This window comes from Ambystoma mexicanum, chromosome 11, assembly GCF_040938575.1.
Source record: "Ambystoma mexicanum isolate Mex_15411 chromosome 11, UKY_AmexF1_1, whole genome shotgun sequence".
Taxonomy (NCBI): Eukaryota; Metazoa; Chordata; class Amphibia; order Caudata; family Ambystomatidae; genus Ambystoma; species Ambystoma mexicanum.
Window position 1 is genome coordinate 1,313,344,119 of NC_090934.1, and position 23,094 is coordinate 1,313,367,212.

General features: G+C 44.4%; 1 protein-coding gene across 1 annotated transcript in view; it reads right to left on the reverse strand.

The window, feature by feature from the left end:
- GLDN (gliomedin) overlaps positions 1–23,094 on the reverse strand; it is a 208,055-nt gene that overhangs the window by 21,208 nt on the left and 163,753 nt on the right. Inside the window, exons 7-9 of the mRNA XM_069624809.1 lie at positions 20,576–20,659; positions 20,367–20,492; positions 15,694–15,844 (exon numbers count right to left, since the gene is read on the reverse strand). Of these exons, the coding sequence (XP_069480910.1) occupies positions 15,694–15,844; positions 20,367–20,492; positions 20,576–20,659 (361 nt within the window). The remainder of the gene's footprint in view (positions 1–15,693; positions 15,845–20,366; positions 20,493–20,575; positions 20,660–23,094) is intronic.

Below are 23,094 nucleotides of genomic sequence, written 5' to 3' on the forward strand. Positions count from 1 at the left end.
CGCAGATTATTTGCTAGCTTTTGTGAACAGGCTTGTGCTCCTAGCATGGACGTGCTCACCAAATTCATTTGCCCTTTCCCAGCGGGTGGTAGTTCAGTCACAAGGTGATCGATCTCTGCTGGTAATGCCACCACTCAACCATCATTAAAGGCCCTCAGTGCGCATTGCCCGTTATATTGGCATGGTGGGTTTAAGTGGGTCGGCATTTAGTTTCTAGCAGCAAAATGTCTTCCTTTTTGCCACCACTCTCAAGAGCACCCACTCCGGGCCTGGTGATCCAGAAGTCTCGCTAAGCGTAGTCAAGGACGCCAGACTTTTCCATTCACTCAGACATTGAAATAAGCATCCCTTGAAACTCAGCTCACTCCTTCCCTGCAGCAAACAAGGGAGGTACTTAAGAATTACCTTTTGTTACATTATCTGCACCCATCAAAGTGACACCCCCACTAACTGCCCTGGAGAACTGTCCTGCTTCACTCCCCAACACCTCGCTCTCCCTGCTGCACACTCCCTTCCAATCTCATCTACCTCGCACCCAATTACATGTACATACCACCTACCAGCTGTCTATTGTGTGTGCTCTTCATAACTGATCCCCACCAGGTAGGTATGTCTCTGTGCTTTGTAAAATATGCCTCTGCCCCTGGACATCAGGCCTGTTATACATGCATACCACAATAACAAAATAGACCTAACAGTACATATCTATAGAAATGTGCTGTAGCCAATATAGGTCTACACATTCCTTTGATTTTTTTATATTTATAGGAAGTTACAGGACAACATATTAGAAACCATCTGTAAAACTACTATGGATGTAATGACAACTAGGAAGGTGGTTGCTTATAATGCCCATCGACCTGGTCGTCACTTCAACCAAATTATCGCCAGAAGGAAGAGAGAGAATTAAATTCTGCCTTTCGAATGGTGGAAAAAAATGATTGTTGGTCAGAGCTTGAAAAGAAAAAAAGGTGACAAGCTTGAGGAAAAACAACAAAAGTTGGTCGAGAAATCATCAGGTCTCGCAGAATGACGAGGGTTGGAAATATTTGAACAGGCTAATTAGAGCAAACGACTCCAAACAATTCTGGTACTGGCTGGGGAGTTCTCAAGTTATGCCCATTCGATCAAGGGAAATGGCAACAGTAACCGAAGCAAAATGGGTGGAGCACATCAAGAAGTCTTTTGACAGTCCCCATAGTATGCCCCAGAGGCGAAAATCAACAAAGTAAAAGCATCTAATGCAGCCGGTCCAGATGGACTCACTGATTTGGTACTGAAGGCAGATACTGAACTGTGGGCTAATATCCTGAAACAAGTGTTTACACATGTGTGTCGAATGTGTGACATCCTTGAGACGTGGAAGAAAGCCATTTTAATTCCCGTCTTTAAAAAGGGCCAGCGTGATCTCTCAGAAAACTACAGAATTTTAGCAATGCTTTATTGTTTGTTTGTTTAGTATTTATAAATATAATTGTGATATGATTGTAGTGGGAAAATGTTTGCCATCATTTTGATGGATATACTTTCTGTCTGGGTAGCACAAAAGGTCAACCTACCATCAAACCGGTTTCAGGAAAGGGTGCTCAACTATACACCCTATTTGGACTTTACTTACATTAATATCTGATATGCAACTCAAGCCGTGTACAGCTTTGTATGCCTGTTTTGTGGATTTCTCTTCTGCTTTTGATATCGTGGGTAGAGCGAAATTATGGGAGATGCTCGAAGAATGCCAAATCAACCCCTCGCTGCTGTATTTCATAAAAAGCGCTATACAGTGAAACGGTGGTCAGAATACGACTCTCCCAGGATGGGTAACTATCCAACCCTATTCCAGCAATGAAGGGATTGAAACAGGGGTGTGCTTTAGCTCCCCTGTTTTTTAACCTTTGTCATTGCTTACCAAGAGATTGAGGCAAGTGCTGAACTCTCCACCGCTATATGGAAATAAGGGCCTGGTATGTATATCATATGGGATGACGTTGTTGTCCTGGAATGAACATAAATTGGACTACAACTTTCCCTACAGGCCCTTTCAGAATTCATCTCTGACCTCATCCTGAAACCAAATATCAAAAAAACAAGAATCATGGTATTTGGGAAAGGTATAAGAGGGAGCAATCCTTTTAACTGGCGCTTGGGAGGGAAAAAGTTCAAATGACCTGTGATTATAAATATTTAGGCATCCCCACCAGAGCCAAGTTCACTGGCACCTCTTTATTGGAGGAGGCAACTCAAAAAGCTTAGAAAAAATGGCGTGCATTAAGAAAAGCAATTGAATCCCAAGGGGGAGATGAATAGAAGCTAAGATCCTAGCCTAAAAGTTATCAATTGTGCCTACCATCTTATATGCCCTTGAAGTATTCCCATGGAAATTGGTATCATCTTTGGGCAAGCTGGAGAGAAAGATCCTATGATCCCTGCTAAATAGGCCCTCAACACTCCAATATAGGCAATAAGATTGGGATTAGGCCTCCCCTCACTTTATATGCTATGGTCCATAGCATCTTGTAATCGCTGGGCTAAGATAAAATACGTTTTGGGTGCTCGGAAAATCTACTTTAACTCACCCTTCAACATTCCAGTAGATACCCGACGAGTGAATGGTTTAGTAATTTGGACTAAAGGGTGACGCGGTACATGGAGGATATTGGTGTCACCCCAATTCTGGAAACCTGGCTGGGATATAACCTGGCAAAGATCCCTGCAAAAGCAAGGACCTTCGATATTGAGCAAGCTAATCCATCTCAATACATTGAAGAAATTCCAGGAATATACTCGACAATCTTTTGTAATGGGTAGTCCCAAATCCTACTTAACAAAAAGGCGGTAGGTATCCTGCCCTGATTAGGTTTATTGTGTCAATTAAGCTCCAGACAATACTGGTACTTGAAAATACAGGGGTGTAGACAGGAATTCCATTAAATAGTAGGTTATGTAGACTATGCGGGAAAGCCATTGAGTCAGCTAGGCATGTATTAACTTAATGTGAGGTCTTAGAAAGTACCTATGACCGGGCTTATGAGAAATATCAAAGTCCTTCCTCCAATCAATTCTGGAGTGCTTTGTTTGGGGCTGAGTCACTTGTTTTATCAACTTCTGCCATGCATGTATGGGAATTGGTTTGTAGGAAATGTATTGTAAGAGATGATGATTGATATTGATAATGATTTTATGTATGGAATTGGGTATGACTTATTGTTTTTGGGCGGTCTCTATAATTTGATGATGTTAATGCATTAATCATATTTTATGGCACAAGGTTCAGTGTGCATTTTATTGTTTAGTTTATATATTTTATGTGTTACTGTGATAAGATTGCAATGCAAATGCACTTTAAATTAAATAAAACAGTACACATATTTTATTTCATTTTAAATGTAATAATACATTATATATGAAGTGAATATATTACAGCGATGAAAGGAGAAGGGGAAAAAAGAAAAAAAGAAAGACTCAGTACATTATCCATGCAAGTCATTAAATGTCAGACATGTCACCAAAATAAGTCCTTAAATGTGTCCCATATTTTCCCATAGTCATCAATTTTGTCTTTTCTTTGAAAAGAGATTTTTTATCTTGCAGATAACAAAATCAAACTATTTACCAGTCCTCATGAGCGGTTTTTGACCAACTTTTTTGCAATCTTACTATTTATTTGCAACAACCAAGTTCACATGTCACCATGGTCTGACAATCCAGGTATGCGATTGTATCAATTGTAAGTCCAAGTACATTGTGTATGCTATTCTTTGTATCTGTAAATAAGTGTATGTAGGCAGTACGATACGTGAGCTTCGCATAAGGATAAGAGAACACCTCTCTCACCTGAACAGTCAGGACCCAAAGTTACCATTTGCCATTGGCAGACTCACCACCAATGGGATCATCCAAAAGATATACGTTTCATTGGATTACTACAGGCACGTGCTCACACCAGGGGTGACAACCGCTAGTTACTCCTACGCCAACTAGAAGTACAGACAATTTGTAAACTCAGATGTACAACCCTTGGCCTTAATAAGGAACATGAACTTAATGTTTTCTTATGATGAACATTGTCCGTATGGAAACTCTGTTGAGTTTGTAATGTACCTGATTGGACCTGTTTTGACTGTAATGTACATGTACGCTGCATCAGCTCATTAGCAATCGTCCATGTGCGACCCTAATTCAATATTGGGGAACATTACGATTGTTAAATAGCTACATAATTTAGTATCTGACTCAGACAGGAAGTTTGCTTTTTGTAGGCAATATTTCTCAACAATGAGTCTTTTCTGTCTTTTTCCTGCAATATTACTCGTATACAAGTGAGGGGAGGTTTACTCTGGTCTTCAGTTCATTTAGTGTCTTAGCTACATCTGAGGCATAGTAACAATTGTCTTAAATATATTCAACAGGCTGCTGCCGCATATTCGTTATGTCTGTAATTTGGTGAGGAAGTCTTCCCAAATAGACAAACGTTTTGATCTTCAAACACACCACCACCTGTTAAGAGTCGTACTACACGCTTTTTCATTCACTCAATATAAATTAAAATTTCGAGCCTGACACACCTTGCCAGGTCCGTTTGATATCCCTAACCTATGATCGGTTTATGCATCCTAACTGCCACTATCTTCTTTTTATCCAGTTCAAATCCATCTTCTGGACTGTGACCTACTCTTTCTTTTGCTAGACTTGCATGGGTAGACCCATGATTACCATCCTGAATCAACATCTATCTCGCACACTCCTCTACAAGCTTGATCGAGCACATTTCATTGATGTGTGGGCCTGAGTGGCCTATGGTTTGCACTCTTTCTCTAACTTCAACCACACATTACTCTTGTACATTCCAACGTTACAACATGTATTTTTCTCTGTCCTTTTAGAGGGTGGGACATTTCTACGAGATGCTTGCCTCGTAATACACGTTTTCAGGATAGGTCATGTGACCGGATTGTACCACGTGACTTGATTCAAGACTGTTTTTTGTAATTTGGGAAGCTGACCCACGGGATTGACTCGAGCTGCGGAAATGCGCATTCACTTTTTATTGTTTGAAGTTGTGCCACGGCACTTGCAATGAATTGGAGCTGACTTAAGGTAATGAATTCACAGAACCTTACAGTGACAGTATGATATACATTTTTTGGTATCTGCACTAGGCAAACCAGCATAGCTCCAGTCTGGAAGATATGCTTTTTCCGTTGATACCAAGGTACCTATATACTATTTCTTATACACTACGTACTTTTCAAGATATCAAATGTATTCTATTCTCACCACCTTCCAGGGAGTGTCCGCTTGAATTGCATCAATCAGCCGCTATTGGTTTAACATAACCAGTGATATTTAGGATCAGGTCACCGCAGTTTCAAATACTAGAGGTATGTTTTAACCTATACACATCTTCTCTATACTTGCCATACTGGAGTGAGCCACAAGGCAAAACCCAATGCATGCTGAACTGGTGATCCATAAACAGCACCTTAGAATAGATACTCTGCATGGGGGCACCTGTTTGTGGTGCTACAGTGACCTTGAGGAAGTTTTTTCTTAACAATCCTCACAATCTTTGGAGAGTCTAAGTGACCTTGGGTGTATTTATCAACAATACTCACAATCTTTTGAGAGTCTCTCATCAGCACAACCAGCTTTTCTCTCACAAAACCTTTGTACTCGTACTTTTGGTTTGATTTTACATGTCGTGTAGATCTGGCGGTGGCACTTCTTACATTGAGGCCTGACAATAACCAATCCTATGAGAGCTGAGTTTGTGATAACATGATTTACAATGTTTCGGTTTTTGTTTTCTTTTTACCACATGTGTGAATCAGGACCTCAAATAATTCGGCTAGATGCCTCCCAAATTAGTTTTCTCCCCCTGAACATGGATTGTGATAATGTTTTTTGCACATAACTAATGGCACTCTAATAACGGTTTGTCTTTAACAATGAGTATGAAATCAGTACTGGCATATGCATTACTGATTGGGTTTTTGTTTGTTTCCCCTCCCCCCCTTTTCTCCTTCTTTACATCGTATTTTTGTTTCCCTCGTGGCTTTTCCCATTTTCAAACATTTTGTCATTTCTTACTTTTACAATTGGTATTATCTTTATTGTTATGCATACTATGAAATTTGTAACATGGGTCCTTTCTCCTCTTGTTTCCCTTATCTTCTTCTGCAATGTAAATTTATCACGTTTGTCTTTTCACTGGCATAACCAATAACAATAACTGTCATATTGTTTATTTATATTGTTTATTTATTCAGCCTTGCCTTGAAAAAGACCCAGGATGGGTCGAAACACGTGTTGGCAAAGTTTGGACACAACTGTTGCAAAACTGTGATTAAAACACAGACTGTAGTAAATGTATTTCGTGTATTTCCACTCATTATTTCACCTGAGGTGGCAGCGCTTTTCCTTGGAACTATCAGTTTTGTTTCCACTTTAATAGAGTAGGCTGGGGGAGTCTACAGTTACATAGCTTTGCAGCAGTCGTTATTTCTCTCAACCCAAAAACACCAGCCCAGTAGACTTGTATACCCGAGCGCTCTACTACCTGGTACCCCATCACTTTGTTTTACTATTTATTTGCAACAGCTCCATATAACAATTCTTTCCTAAATGTATTAAATACTGGAACTTGAGGCAATAGACCTAATGTACAAGAGATAGAAGACCTAGGAAAGGAGAACCTAAATATATATCTATTCTATCTTACACCTCATTCTCAAAAATGTGTTTTTCGACAGGACCAAAACATGTGAACAATTGTACCACCAACCAATTTACAAAACCAGCAATTATCTGTTGGCAACAGTTTACAAAGCCACATTTTCCACGGTGACCATAATACATTATTCCTTGCTGTGTGTATCTCAAGTCTAAATCCACCTTCCATTGTGATGGTTCCAAACAAATTTGTTTCCACTTTTTACTCCGAGATAGTTTGCTGTAAATCACTTTCCCAATTTCTCTTGCCTCTCAAAATGAAATAATCCAAATTTGGAGGTGAGATGACCTTGTATATGGTTGATCAGGGTCATCATTTGGGGGTCACAACTGCGACCCCTGGTAACGTCCATGTGACCGCTGGCACTGTCTCCGCAACCACTTAGGAGTGCTCAGATTTAAAAAAGAAATAATATCTTTTTGAAGTCAATCTTGACTTCAAAAAGAAATGATTTCCATTTTGGTTTTCCGAAACAGAAATTATATCATTTTGAAATCAGAGTATCCCCTGAGGACATGGATGGCTCTGGCTCCTGTACTCTTTTGTGCATTACAGGAACCAGAGCTGGTTCCTTGCATTCGTGCTGGAGCATGGGAGCCAGAGTCATGCCTGCAGAAGTGGAGCAACGGATTCTGGAAGGCAAGGATTTTTTTTTCTTATGTAAAAGTTTTTGTGGATGTGTGTATTATTATTATATATCATGTAATGTATGTGAATGAGTGCATATCATGTAATGTATGTGGATGAGTGCATGATGCTTGGGTGGCTGGGCGTGCTTGTGGGAGTGAATGGTGAATGAGTAAATCAGCAAGTGGTGTGTGAATGTGTGTGCTCGTGTGTTAAATACCTGTATTACTTACTGGTAATCTTTATTACTCCTAGTCCCACTCTTCCCCATCCCAGTAATTGCCTACGAAGCACCTTGCCTCATACATAGTAATGGAATGAGGAAGAGGGACATTGAGGTAATACTGGGCCGAGGAGTTGATTTTGAGGGTTGGAAGAGGAGATGGGGAGGGAGAGGGGACATGTGGGAAGGATGGGTCAGGAGATTGGTGCCCTAATACATAAAGTTCATCAATGATAAAGCAGGCTTGATATGCATTAGTGGCTAGACTGGCATTTTGGTACAGCAGTCTAGTAATTTCCTACTGTAGCATGACATTTTTACTAGGTATCTATAATAAAGTAAGCATGAAAGTAAGAATGAAAGGTGTTATTACCTATCTAGCCTGGCATTTGGGGCAGCCAGTATGTGCATATATAATGGATTAAGCATCATAAGTGTTATTACGTGTCTAAACTAGTGTTTTGGTGCAGTTAGTCTAGCAATTTCTTACTGTGGCTTTACATTTTGTATGGGGCATCTCTGATAAAGCAATCATAAGTGGAATGTCCTGGCAAGACTGGCATTTAGATGCAGCCAGTCTAGTCTTTCCTTACTGTGGCATGTTACATTTTTCTTGGCATCTATGATTAAATAAGCATGATAAGTGTTATTGCATGGCTAGATTGGCATTTTGGTTGAACCCATCTAGGTATGTCTTACTGTGGAATGGAATGTTTTATTGTGCATCATTAAGGGTACAGTAAACAAATGTGTCTAGCCTACATTGTGCAACCAGTTGGGACATGTTTTCTTATTGTGGCATTGCATTTTTAATAGCAAAGCGGTAAGATTGCTCAGTGGGTTTAGCGCTCACTGCTGCAATCTATGTGTTATCTGCAGGTCTGAATCCTGAGAAGCCCAACTCAGCCTTTAATTCTTCCGAGGTTGATAAAGGAGTACCAAATTTGCTTAGAAAGAGGATTGTTTTTAAATATGTGCTATGTATAGTGCTTTGGTCTAAGTGCTATATAAATAAGAAATCATTATTAAAAATCAAAGCATTAATGCTCCTGTGCATTGTTGGTGACTTGCGTCAATTGGATTTTTGGATACTGTAATATCACAGCAAATGGCAATGTGGGGGGGTGCTGTCGGACAGACAAGCAAGATGGCCGCTTGGCAATAGAGCTCCAGACCGGGGCGGTGGATCCAGCAAAGTTTCAGTGTCATATCGGTCACCAAGGGTGAGCAGGCAGGTATCCTGATAAAGCGCACTGGCACAGGCACAGAGTGGGCCTGCTATGGACTCCGGCGGCTGCCGCGAAGCAGGTGAGAGAAATTTTGGATTGTGGGCTTGGGCTGATGACCCTAATTGGAGGGGTGACTTGCCCGTAGCATGGCGGGAGCAGAGCCAGTGGAGTGAAGGGGTGGCTGGTGCCCCGTGTATCGTTGGCCTGCTGCCGGCACATGTAGCAGCATTCTGCTGAAATGGAGCAGTGGACTGAGTGGACACTGCTGTTTGTGGTGAGACCCGAGAGCGGGGAGGTGCTGGGGAGCAGCACAGCACTAGCAAGCTCCAAAATCGAGCTGGAGGCATGGTATCAGTCCAGGCCTGGCGGTGTAGTGAGGGCGACCCCTACAAAACATGGTGCGCAAGTAGCAGCGGCATAAGGCTGTGGTGGATTGCCGGGGGAGTGGCCAGTTCTCTGGTGCTGTGCGGCAAGGCACGGGGACACGTTGGGGACTGGCCATTGCTAAGACTTTAATTTGGAGTGAAGGTGAGAGACAGCAGCACCCAGTGTAGTGTGGGGCCTGACACTGCTGGACACTCAGTGGGTGTGTGGTCTGGATGTGGCATCAGAGACTTGCCTATCCTGATGTCTGCTGGTAGCATTTGCGGGCAAATAGCACAGACAGGGTTTGCGGGAGAAGGAATGAGGAGCACTTGAAGGATTTCCTGCACTGCAAATAGAGGCACGGAGCACATCCTCATAGCTCAGTCTGGAAGAGGTGTAGCAGGGGTGCACAATGCCACATACTGGGGGAGTCAGATAAGACAGCAGCTCAGTATGACGAAAGGTGCAGGAGCAGGGGAAAGAAACTGGCAGCATGGACAGGTTTGCCAAGTCTGCCCCAGTCAACCTGCTGAGGATCCGCAACAACCCGTCGCTATGCCTGAGGCACTGACATCACAAACCCCTGCAGACTTTCAGTAGCTGTTGGACTTCATGCAAAAAGGCTCTGCAGCAGTGCATGAAAAATTGGATGACATCACTGTGAATGTCACCATAATCTGTGCCAATTAGCCAAACAACTTAAAAATAAATGAGGCTGAATAGAGGGTCAGAGCCACGGAGGACAGGGTGAACGTCCTGCAAAATACAGAGGACTCGCTGGTGAAAGAAATGAAGTATGTGAATTGAAAATGCGACTAAATCGAGTCACGCTCACGTAGGAATAACATTCACATTGTTGGAGTCCCTGAGGAGGCACGGACAGGGAATATGGAGCAGGCAGTGGAAGAGCTTTTGAGGCAGCTGCTGGGGAATACTTCACTGTCGCCCATGTTTGCATTTGAAAGAGTGCATAGGTTGCTGGTACCAAAGCCAAATCTAGGTGACTTCCCACAGCCCATAATTTAAAAGATCTTGAGTTATCGGGACAGAGACCTGGTGTTAAGACTGGCGCAAGACAAGAAGGAGCTTCAACTGGACTCTGATCATCTACATCTTTCCGGATTTCTCACTGACTGTCCAGCAGGAGAGACAGCAATTTATGGGAGTGAAGAAGCTGCCATGTGACCGGAACTTGCAGTATGCCATGTTATATCCAGCCAGACTGTGCCTCCAGTTTAATGTGAAGCTATATTTCTTTACAGCAACGGAGGAGGTGGGGACGTTTATCGTGGCCAAGGTGCCACTGTGGGACACTGCATCTAACACCCCCGCCACCTGAGAAAGTGGCTCTAAAGATTAGCGACTGTATTGGTACTAAAGTCTAGGAAATGGCAATCATAGAAGTTACATTTGTTTGTGTCTAAAGATGCTAAATTACTGGTTCATGTTGGGGAAGGGAGAAGGGCGAGGAGCGTTCACTGCTAGTTGGGGAGGGCAGCTGCCTCTTACAAGGGTGGAGGGAAAGTTAAAATGTACTTGCCAACTGCAGATGGGAGTAGGAGGCACACTGCAAATGGATTGGATACGCAAGAGTTGGTTTCTACTGGAAAACAATTGAGGGGTTGGCTGTCTCCAATTAAACTATTAAGCTGCAATGTGAGAGGGCTGTGCAACTACCCTAAATCTAGGCAGGTGACAGCTCAGGCCAGGAGGTTGGGAGCTCCCATTTTGTTGCTTCAAGAGACACATGCAATGGATCATTTGGCACAGGCAATAGTGCCTGCTTGGGGGAAGCAGAGATAGTACACTTCTTACTCCACCCAAGCCAGGAGTGTCATGGTGTTGATATATTAGTCCCAGGAGTTTAGTTGCACTAGATCCTTGGTGGACCCAGTGGTGGGTTATGTGCTTGCACACGGATGTCTGTGTAAGAAAGAGGTGGTGATACTGAATAGTTATGGCCCCAACACAGATGATCCAGAGTTCTATGATTATGATTGGTTATTTATAACACGCTTAATACCTGGAGGTTTCTAAGCGTAGACCTGAGAATCGAACCTATGTTGCTCTGCGTTGTCTTGTTTCCAAGGCGAGCGTGTTGCTCCTGAGCTATCCTCTCGAGACAAGGGTTAATACGCTCCTTGGGGCAGTTTCCCACAGCTGAGATTATTTTGGGTGTTGATTTTAACACCATACTAGATGTTGTGCTAGATAAGTTTTCCATACATGCTAGGAGTAAGACAAAAGTAGCCAGTACAATTCTAGAGGGCATGCATGAATTAGGGTTGTTGGATGCCTGGAGGTTCCTGCACAAGGAACACCGGGGGTACACATATTACTTGTCAGTGCACGATATGCACTCGCGTAAGGATCTGTGGTGTATATCGGAGTCCCTCCTGCCGAAGGTCGAGGGCTGTGATATATTCCTGCGCACAAATTCAGGGAATGTGGGATGACTCCTATAGCATATGCAGCTGCCCAATCAGGCGAACGAGCATATACAGAGGAAGACATTAACACTGTGTTTCGCACATACTATGAGACACTGTATCTACCAAAGGCGGAGGCATCGGGGGAAGAAACGGATGAGTACCTCAAGTCCATACCGACGTCCCAGCTGTCCTGTGAGGCCTCAGAGGCACTAGAGATGGCTGTTATGTCATACAAGATTAGGGAAGCCATTAGGGGTCTGCCGAATGGAAAGTCGAATGGGTCCGACGGCCTAGAAGCCAGGTTTTAAAAGGAATTCCAGGGGGAATTGGTACCATATTTGCTGCAGTTATGGGAGGAGGCACTGGTAAGGGGTAAGCTGCGGAATCGTTCCAGGAGGCTGTGATAATCGAGTTATTAAAACTGGATAAGCTGCCTAGTGCCGGCGCATCATACTGCCCCTTGTCATTAATCAATGTAGATGTCAAAATGTCTGCAAACGTTATGGCGAGTAGGCTGCTCCTATTGATGCCATATTTAATACATAAAGACCAAAGTAGATGTATTCCTGGGAGGGATATGGCGCCCAATCTACAGAGACTGTATGGGGCAATGTCACTGGTCACTCCTTCGGCATGGGCGGTGCTATCTCGTTTGATATGCGTAAGGCATTTGACACAGTATATTGGTTGTTTCTCTTTCGCGTTCTTCAGAACTATAGGTTTGGGCCCCGTTTTCAGTTGCAGACAAGATTACTATACAAAGCCCCTAGGACTAAGGTCAATACAAACGGTACTCTGCCCTCCCCAATACAGTTGGGAGGTGGCACGACTGCTGTTTTTTGCCGCCGTTATTGAACCTCTTGCTGATAAATTGAGGGATGGGTATGGGGAGAGTGGCCTCAGACGGGGTGGCCCCCTACACTGATATCACTTTATGCGGATGACATATTGTTGTATGTCCGCCAGCCATTGGACCATGTGACTAGTCTGCTTGACATGGTGGAGGGCTTTGGGAAATATTCAGGACTGCACCTCAACAGGGAGACATCTATGATATTCCCTCTCACCAACACTGTACTAACAACTCCTAAAACCCATGGTCTGAAGGTAGCGGCAAACGCCATGAAATGTTAGGAATAGTTGTGGCACGATCACAAGCTGAGTCGTTGCAATTGAATTACACTGAATACATGACACGATTACGGTCTAAGTTACGGGGTTGTGCTAGGATACCTATGTCACTACTGGGCAGATTGTCGTTGCTCAAAATATTTGTGCTACCAAAATTGTTGTATCTGTTTAACAACATTGTGATGTGGCAAAGACCAGCTCTTTTCCAAGAGCAGCAATCGATAAGTTCATCCTTCTTTTGGGGGTAATCGAGCAGAGAGGAACAGTTGGGCATCCTTGATGTGACCATGGGTGCAGGGTGGGCTGTTGGTCCTGCATTATGAGGTGTACTTGTCTCTGGAGGATAGCTCAGGGGCAACATGCTCGCCTTGGAAGCAAGACGACACAGAGCAACACAGGTTCCATCCCTAATCTACGCCTAGAAACCTCTGGGTATTAAGCGCGTTATAAATAACCTATCATATCATATTATACTATTTAACTGCACAGGGACTGTATGCAACATACTGGGAGATGTTGGCCGATCCCCCTCCGCATGTGTTGTTGGAGAAGAGAGCTGTGTGTGGGGTCTCATTGAACTCGCTCCTTTACGGGTGGGAGTACACATCGGGGTGAGGGGGTTGGCTAGACCCGGTGGAGGCAACAAGGTCGACATGGTAGAGGCTACTCCGCAAGCAAGGGGGGGGGGGGTGCAGTTGCCCCGTCCTTAGATCTGCCTATGGAAAAGAGCTGGAAGGAAGCGGGCATATGCAGGTTGCGAGATATGTATACTCTGGGGAGGTTTGTCCACTGGGATGAGATTAAGACCATATTAGGGGACTCCCCCGCACCCCATCTTCAGCGGATGCACTACTGCCATAGGAGGTCTACCTTTAGGGCAGGATGACCTAATTTTCCAGCTGAGCCTCTGATTAATTCAGGATTCTCCTACGTGCATGAAGCGGCACCGGGCATGGGGCCTTTAAGCATATCAGTCTCATACAAGAGAGGGTTAAGTAGTCTACAGTGGCAAGACCCAGGCAATAAAGGGAAATGGCAGCACGATTTCCAGGTTCATCGAACTGAAACGGTCTGATGTGTGTAACCTAAGAAAGTTTTGTATAATTCAAGGTTTTGCCTCATACAATTTATGATCGTGCACATGTGGTACACTGCCCCAAATTAGGAGAGTACTGGGAGGGGTTGATCAGCGGGGTGCAGAAGAGGACTGACCAGTGGATAGAGGTAACACCTGTGGCCTGTATATTCGACTATACTGGGAAACTGTTGGAGGTTAGGCAGAGGATTATAAATCGGGGGCCGCTACCGGCGAGAAGATATGATATGATATGGCATTTGTAACGCGCCTATACACAAGTGTTTCAAGGCGCGACGAGGCAGGGAGGGGGGGGACAAAGGGAGACAGACAACGATCCTACTAGGCCAGGTGTCATTCAGATTGTGCAAGTGCAAGGTTAAGGGGATGGGAAAAGTGCAAGGGGGAAAGGGAGGGGGGAAAGTGCAGTACACGGTTAGTAACGAACAAGATAAATAATAAGGGCCAGCTGGTGGCAAGTCCAAGATAAGTGCAGACAAGTGCTGGGCAGAGGGGCTGTAGCGATCCAGAGACAGTCCCGCAGTGCAGGGGTTGCCGGGAAGGCAGTGCAGGGGAGAGTGGCTGGGCCAAGGACCGAGATTGGTGAGTGCCCCAGATTGCTGATTTAGTACAATTTCAGTGATTTAGCAGGGGAGAGAGGAAGAAAAAGCAGAAGCAAAGAGGAGGGTTTTGAGGCACTTCCGGAACCGGAGATGGTTCTCCTCAAGTTTTAGGGAGGCAGGAAGGCTGATCCAGAGGGAGGCCCTTGCATCCGAGAGAGATCTCCCACCAACTCGTTGCTTAGAGAAGCGGCTGACCCTGAGGGAGTTGGAGGCGGATGAGCGAAATGCACGAGAAGGAAGATATTTAGGAAGGGAGAGTTGAAGGTATTTTGGCCCCAGATGCATTTTGTTGAAATGGACATTGAGGTACTCGCCTACAGTGACTGAATGGCTGAATGCAGAGTAGGTGTACTCTACGCTATTGCAACCTAGTAGCAGGCCTAAAGGCCTTTGGTCGGGCGTTCGCAGATACTTGAGGAATCAAGCAAACTGTGAACATGTGGACAAATGGCTTAAGGTGTTGAAATTGCAAGCAAAGAGTGGAACTGTAACATAAAGTGTGTTGTCGTGAAAATGCTCAAGTGCAAGAAATACTGTTTTCTTGAAACTGAGATGTAAGCGTTGTTAAAGTTTTAAAACTGACAATGTAGGGGCTCTACTTATATAATGAAGATAACTGACATGCAGCTATAACTGGCATAATATGCAAGCAACTGGCCATACAATGCTAAATTGGCATATCTATGGGAGTTCCTCGGCCTATGTTTATTCTATTGATTCTAACCCTATCATATCATGGCCCCATCCATGGCAAATGAAGGCAGTGAGTGCCCTTGTTAAAATGTGGTTGGTATCTAAAATATTCTTGTCTGTTTTAGTACCGATTTGGTATTTAAAAATGTTTACATTTATGTACTTTTTTTATGCTGCAAGCCACTTCCGGTGATGTTACAAGGGTTAAACGGGAACGATGATATCCAGGTCAAAGGTCATATGACATCACTTCCGTTGTCATCAGGTGTGTGATGTCACTCCCACTATCCCTGGTATTTTCGTAATTAAACAGCCCTGTGGTTGATGCCGATCAATTTCGACAATGTATACATTCCTGACATCTCTTGCTTTTAATATTCTGAAGAGAATATCGAAACAAGTTTTGTAATCGTCTATATCGTTAAATCTCTTGAGAGCTCAATTTAAATTTGAATTTGAAAAAAACATAATCCTTTGTTAAATAATATAGCACAATCTGACATAACTTCCATGATATCGGTTGGAATAAGGGTTAGAACAGAAGAAGGACTCATACAAGCATACCTCACAATAGTGTCCGAGCCTCCTTTGTGGTAGTACAGTGACTGGTTGAAGACGGTGTGGCCGCAGCCATGGAAGAACCACCTCAGCTTTACAGGCTTGTAGTTATCATTCAGGAGTGCTGTCAAGTTATCATACTGCTTTATGGTAAGGCCTGTGGTGCAAAAATACAAAATGTTTTCAGATTTTAGACGTTTCTTTTTATTTGTTAAATTGCAGCAAACATTGAAAATTCCGTAAATGCCTCTGGTATCTCTTGCGTTGTAGATGATAGTCAAGTTTACTGCTGCAAGAGTGCAAAGAAATAAAAGGCGGCGGAACAGCATTATCGCATATAAACAAATATGAGCCCACGTGAAGTTATTTTTTTTACCCCATGTAACATATGGTGAAACGGCAAGCTATGCATGTACTTCCCTGTAAAATTGATGGTCACACATTCGAGAAATCACTCCTTCCTACTTCTGTTGTGCAAAGGGACAACAAATGCACGTAAGGGTCGGAAGTGATCCTTCTGTGCATCCCCCTTTCATCTGATCTAAAAGCAAACTGCATGCTTTGCTATGCAAGGCACTTTCAAGGGCTTCATGGTGGTGAAAATGGCCGACTTTGGAATGTTAGGAAATGTCCTCCGCCGCCCCTTGATTGGCTGGTGTAAAAGGGCATCAGTGTGCTCATGCCGGACGCCCCCTTTCTCAGGCCCTCTCTGAAGAGAGCACATATGCTTCCATAAAAGTGAACACACGGTCTAGTGTAGGGTGACCAGACGTCCCAGTTTTGCCGGGACTTTCCCAGTATTGTGTGCCCTGTCCCCCTGTCTCAAGATTATATTCCCATTGGAAACTGCAGTGGTCCCGGGTTTTGGTGGTAGGTCTCATAGCTGGCAGGCAGGAATGCACAATCTTGCACAGAGAAATGCTGCATTTTACATCTTAACATAGTGTTAGTCTGCGGTAAATTAATTATGATGTGTGTGTTTCTTTGAACAGTAACACTTAAACCCCCTTCCCCTCCAAACGCTACTGTAGTGTAGTGCCTTGACAGCCACTTTTTAGATCTGGTCGCCCAAGTATAGTGGGGAAAATGTTTGTTGAACCGGAGCCATGGTTTACAAAATAGAAAACACATTTACCTCGACATAAATGACCTCCACTTTCTTTCGGTGGAGGTCAGTTATGAAATATTGTCATGAATGTTCAGGCGGTAGTCAGACTAAGGCCATGCTGCCACAATCAGAAACCTGATTTTACTGCCCGCGGTTTCTACTGATAAAGTGGATGGGAAAAACTGTGGGTATTTAAAATACTGCGTTCGTTTACCGTTACCATCATACCCCTAATGCCACCTAAAGTGGTGGAGGGTGGCAGAAATGGAATGGAGTGTCAGCATTTGGAATGGAGTGTCAGCATCCCCGATCTGTGAGCACTCCTTGGTAGTGGCCTTCCTGTGCTGGAAATGGAAAACAAATGTACTCTGGGTACCACCCGCTCCTTGGTGGAGGCAGGGGGGCATGTGGGTTGGGGGCCGAAGGGCCGAGTCCTAGCCCTAGCCCAGGTCATATGACACCCTATCCCTTCAAGAAACCCAAGCCTGACACTTTGCATAAAAGCAAAGAGGATTTTGGGAACATAAGAATGCCAACAATTTTATATTGGAAATAGGTCAATGGTAGTGATTCAGCAAGAAACCCTTTTAAGTGAATAATGGAAGTTGAACTCTGCTCTTTTCATTGGTCACAATAACAACCATAATAAAAAAACCTGTATATTCCAAGAAATACACACCAATACGAACAGCTCGTCAAAAGGATGGGAGGCCTCGGCGGATAACTTCGTGGGTGAGGGCTCCGCTCTGCAACAGATCTTGGCGTTTCCTAGCAAGACAAACCTTGCCCAAGAGGCGCCCCGCCTTGTTCACGCACTTGTCTTACCCTGATGTTACTTGCATAGCGACAGTGAAAACCTGGACCCATTCCCATACCGGCAGAAGTGAGACATTTAGGGTTACCCTTACACGTAAAATGCACAACAGAACAGAAGGCTATACAAAAACAAAACACCAAAAGACAAACCGATGGATAATAAGCACCGCGTAGTAATATGTTCTTATCTAGCACTTAATGCCAGGTTCCTCCTGCCCCTAAGTGTTGTAATCATGGTTGGCATAATCCAATTGAAGGCTACGCTCTCTCTATCGACTTTGGAAGAAGTAAGGGCTGGGTTAGACTGCCCGAAGCAAAGACTTAACCTGTGATCTAGTAGCCCTGCTGGTATATACACACATTAAGAAAATAATCAAGATTTATTTCAGAAGAATATTTGGTGAAATCCTTTTGTTAACAAAAAACCTCACATTCTCTCATAGGGGCGCATAGAAGACTGAGCACAGAGCGCCTGGAGACTATGCACATGCCAGCGGTGCAGGGTGTAAATCAAACCAACCTTAACACAACACATACAGAAACCATTGCCCCTGCAAGAAGCAGTGGCTAGATAGAAATTAAGCAACAATGACAGGGTAAAGACCCAGTGTGTCATAGTGCATAAGACTGCGCCCCGAGTTAAGTTGTATATACCATACCACATAAACCAACCGTAAAGGACACCATTGCACCTCCAGAGGTGTGGGGGTCCCACAAATTATTCAAAGCCACGTGCTTTGGTAGGGGCCCTCCCTCTTTCGGTGGTACACTATATATTAATTCTAAGCATTACGTATTGTGGACCAATCAGATGCAGCCAGGTATACACTGCCATTTTTTGGAGGTTGACCCAATCAGCTGTGCTATTGAATTATGTATGGGAGGACACACTGGCCTTCACTGGGTCCCATAACCTCACCGTAGGAAGAAAGGGTGCGCTGAAATGGCTATAGCCTGGACCGTGTGCCCCTCTCCATAGCGGATAGGGGACAGAGCACCGGTGCAGTGTGGACGGACTCGGGGGTTCAAGCACACAACCCTTTTATCACAGGCATGTTTGTCACACATATAAATCTGTGCAGGGGTGAAGCCAGCCTCAAAATGTGGGCGCTGGGGGCACGGAGGGTGGACGGGTAGAGGACAGTTTTAAAAAGCAGTGGCCATGTGTTGCCCCTCCAATGCCACTCCAAGTGCCTGCATGCCCACTCTCGAGCAAAGTAAGTGCATTAAACCATTTGGTGGTCTTATCGGGTTTCAAACCTGTGACTTGCAGATATGAAGAGCCTGTGTACCACCTAGAGATAACGATAACCAGCTGATAATCCAGACTCTGTTTAGTGTACACACACACGTGTGTGTTCCTTCCTTCATGTGTTATGCCTTCCTTTGGCTCATTACATCTATCCTACACCCCAATTTTGAGGATATTTAGTTTCACAAGTAGATGGTAATCATCGGGGGGGGGGGGGGATATGAGCCATAAAAAAGCTGAATCTAGGCTGCATCCCGGAGCAGTATGTCGATATCCAATCATTGTCCCCAGCTGAGCATCATTGCAGACTGCTACCTTCTGCCTGCAACTTCTTCAGTTGGAGAGGGCTTCAGGCCCACATGCCAGTGTCCAGAATCTGGGGTCATGTTTATGTTCCCAAAATGCTCTTTCATTTTATGCAAAGCAGGCTGGAACCCTCACTGGTGTTATTTGTCCTCTTCCACATTCTCATAGTGGTATTTTGAAAGCAGACTATAGGAGCGTACCAGACTTTGCGTCTTGAAATGTTAACCATCGATCAGAAAAACCTTCATGTGGGGCATTCTAGGGTTTGATTGATATTGAGTCTAATGTTCTTATTTGGAGTAAAATCTACACTGCAAGTGGTCATTAGAAATTGTAACATTTTTAAAAAGAGACAGTTTATAGTGGTAGTACGACAAAATAATTGCCATTGTTATAGTTACTTTGGCAAAAGAAAACATAACCCTCACCACCTGCTCTATGAAGATATGTTTTTGAGGGACAGAGGGAGAGAGAGAGAGAAAGAAAGAAACTAGACGTCCTATGAAACGGCAGATAAAGCTCGTATAATGTGTAACGCTTTTAAAACAGAAAAGCTAACTTTGAGGCTTCTTTGCGTATGCCCTTTATCACATTAGGCCCAGGCTCAGACTGGCCTATAGGGCAATTCGCAAACCAAGACCACAAAATGCTGGTGTGCAGCAATTTTTGGGGTCAAAATGGGGCACTTTTTTTACCTAATGTGGGTCAGTGTGGTGAGTTACTTTACCATGCGGCTGTTAGTTTTGACCAGTGTTGCTAAATACATATTCTTTCAAATTGACGATTCGCATCACATTTTATCAAAAAACTCCGCTGTGGGTACCACTCAAACAGTCTGTCACAAAATGAATGAATTGCCATTCGCAACCGTGGCCTCCTTTTTCATTGGTGCTTGAGGCAATTGTATGCCCCCATTCCGACCATGATTACGCCGCTTGTTGTGTGATATCAAGGTCACAGTTTAATTACACATGTTTTGCGACTTGTGTTGTGTGTGAGTTACAATAGAGCATTGGCGCCAAGCACGTGGTTTTAGCCCAGAAAACCCTACTGTGCGTCCCCGGCTGCTTCTGCGCATGTGCTGTGGTTCGGGAAATGGTTGCTGAGGTGCGTCTTATGCGCGCCTAAAACCCGCCCGCTCGTAATGGCAAGGTCAGTATTGCGGCTTCCGTGGGAATTCTTTCAAAGCTGTGGTACCTGAAAAGTGTTCGGCGATCCATATGCGCTCGTCTTTCATGTTTCCGGAGTCCATCATCCAGGCCCCGACCGTGTACTTCACTTTTGCAACGTGCGTGGGGCTTCCGATGGATTTAATGGTGCAGTCTGGAAGGGGAGAACACATCAGCATGAGCCCTGCCATGGACATAGCAATAGGCTTGTAAATAAAAAAATGCAAAGTAGATTACCTGCTTTCTTTGGGTGCGACTCCTTGACTCCTGAAATCGCTTTTGCCTCCAGGGTTTCATCATTTGGCGCCACACATGACTCCCCTGCAAAAAGAACAGCGCTGCCCTGTAATTGATCATGTTTCTACAAATGTTAGGCAGCGATCTCAATTTTGCCTTTATGATGTTTCAGGAAGCACTCAGTCCTGCCGTTTCGTGGAATTCTGGGACTTGCCTTTTTTATGCATTTAAATTCGGGAAAAAACACAAGTCCCAGAATTCAAGGAGAGAAAATAAAGAGTGGATGGCCTTCTTACACATGGCAGGGGGCAACTTGAGAGCTCTGGTTAGAATGGAGAGCACTTGGAAGACAAGTGATGCAAGACCCCGGCCCCCGTCTCCTCCCAGCCCTCCTTCAAGCTTTTTCAACGGAAAACAAATGAATGACAATAATACCCGCTCTGCAAGCACGTTGAGGGATGTGGGGTGAAAACTCTGGGAGATGGGATGTTGTCAAAGGTTTTTGCTTTACTCCGTTTGCTTGCTGGTAAATTTGAGTTGAGGGTACTAACGCTAACTCTTCACCCTCAACATGAGCAAGTTGATAATGATTATTAATGAGGCTGCGAGTGGTAAAGTAAAAATGGTTAAGGTGGAGACCAGCATTGACAGCAGGGTAAGAAATGGGCTGGAACAAGACCGAGCTGTCCTCTGGCAAAGTTTGTCCCACCGGATTGCCGCTCTGTCCTGAAATCCCTGTCCCCATGCTAGGCCAGCCCAGCAGGCCCCAAGATCTGCTCCCCAGGAAATGCTAGCCCAGCAGGCCCCAAGATTGCTCCCCAGGAAATGCCAGCCCAGCAGGCCCCAAGATCTGCTCCCTAGGAAATGCTAGCCCAGCAGGCCCCAAGTTCTGCTCCCCAGGAAATGCCAGCCCAGCAGGCCCCAAGATCTGCTCCCCAGGAAATGCCAGCCCAGCAGGCCCCAAGTTCTGCTCCCCAGGAAATGCCAGCCCAGCAGGCCCCAAGATCTGCTCCCCAGGAAATGCCAGCCCAGCAGGCCCCAAGATCTGCTCCCCAGGAAATGCCAGCCCAGCAGGCCCCAAGATCTGCTCCCCGGGAAATGCTAGTCCAGCACTTCCCACAATCTGGAGCTCTCAGACACAAGCAGGGCTTGAGAGGACTTGTGAGACGGATTTGTGGATGAGATGCACTCAGAAACAGCAAAGCCGCACACCCTGTGTGCAAGCTGTGCAAATAGCGGAAAAGGTCAGAAAGGACCCTTCCGTGCATTCTGCACCCCCGTCATCTGCTCTACAGCATAGGGTATGATTTGCTTTAGAGGCACAAGTCTAAAGTTTAAACTTTAAAGCCATTTTTCTGTTAGGGTGAGTTTTGAGGCGAATGAAAGAGAAGCAAGCCCAACTTGCAAAACTTGCCCAGATTGTTTCTTGCTGAGTCTCTTTTAGAGACATATTTTAAATATAAAATGATGGGGTTATTCTTATTTTCCCAAAATGGTCTTTGCTTTTATTCAAATTGCAAGGATCGGCATTCTTAAACAGATGGGGTGTTGCTTGACCTGGGCTGGGGCTCAGCCCCACCCACATAACATAGCCCTGCTTGCCCTCTACGAAGAGGGGAGGGAGTTCCCATAGTAAATGTTTCCATTTCCAGCACTGGTTGAGAGTGGAACTTTATGGGAGTGGTAAATGTGTGCAGAGTGTTAGATCTTGTGTTGCACACATCAGTATACAGTGATGTTACCGAAGAAGAAGAAAACCGGGAATAACTTGCCGAAATGGTAATACCGAAAAAATATCAAATTTTTAAAAAAGGATTCTCTGAAATTTCAATTTGATAACATCACGTAGATCCGCACACATCGCCTATCATAAAGGACATGCTCTTTTTTTATGTATGGGAGGCGAGGCTACGTTAAGCTAGCTGGTGTTTGTCCAGCTCAAAAGAAGCACTCCCTGACTTCAGACCGCTCGGTGGCTGGGCGCAAATAGAATTGACGATTTGGTGTTAGCTGGACTGGATGAAATTGATTAGTCGGATTTCTTTTGTTTGAAAAAGCTGTCAAACGTGCTGGCAAAGACAATTGGCCAGGATTTGCAAATGTAGAGGGTAAGATCTATTTTTGGAAACGTCCTCACAGGGTAGAAAAAGGTCTTAGCATTTACATCTACAAAGCCAGACCAACCAGCTTTGCCAATGCTTGTTTGAATTGTGAGTAGGGTGGCCTCATTACTCATGCTGTTGGTTTTCTCCTGATAGAGAGGGAAGAAAGACTTAGACATTTTTCTGCCTTCCTTCACCTTGTCACAGTGTCTTAGATTGGCTATTATGTGGCCTAGGCACAGAATCTGTTTTTCATTTTCTGTTCATTTGTGCTAAATTGAAACATCTGAGAATTCTATATTTAAGACCACATTTTAAGATATCTAGTCTTCCATCTACCATGGAAGCGATGACATTTTGTAGATCTCCCACTGGACACCATCTTCTATTTGCCACAACCCACTATATTCATAGGGC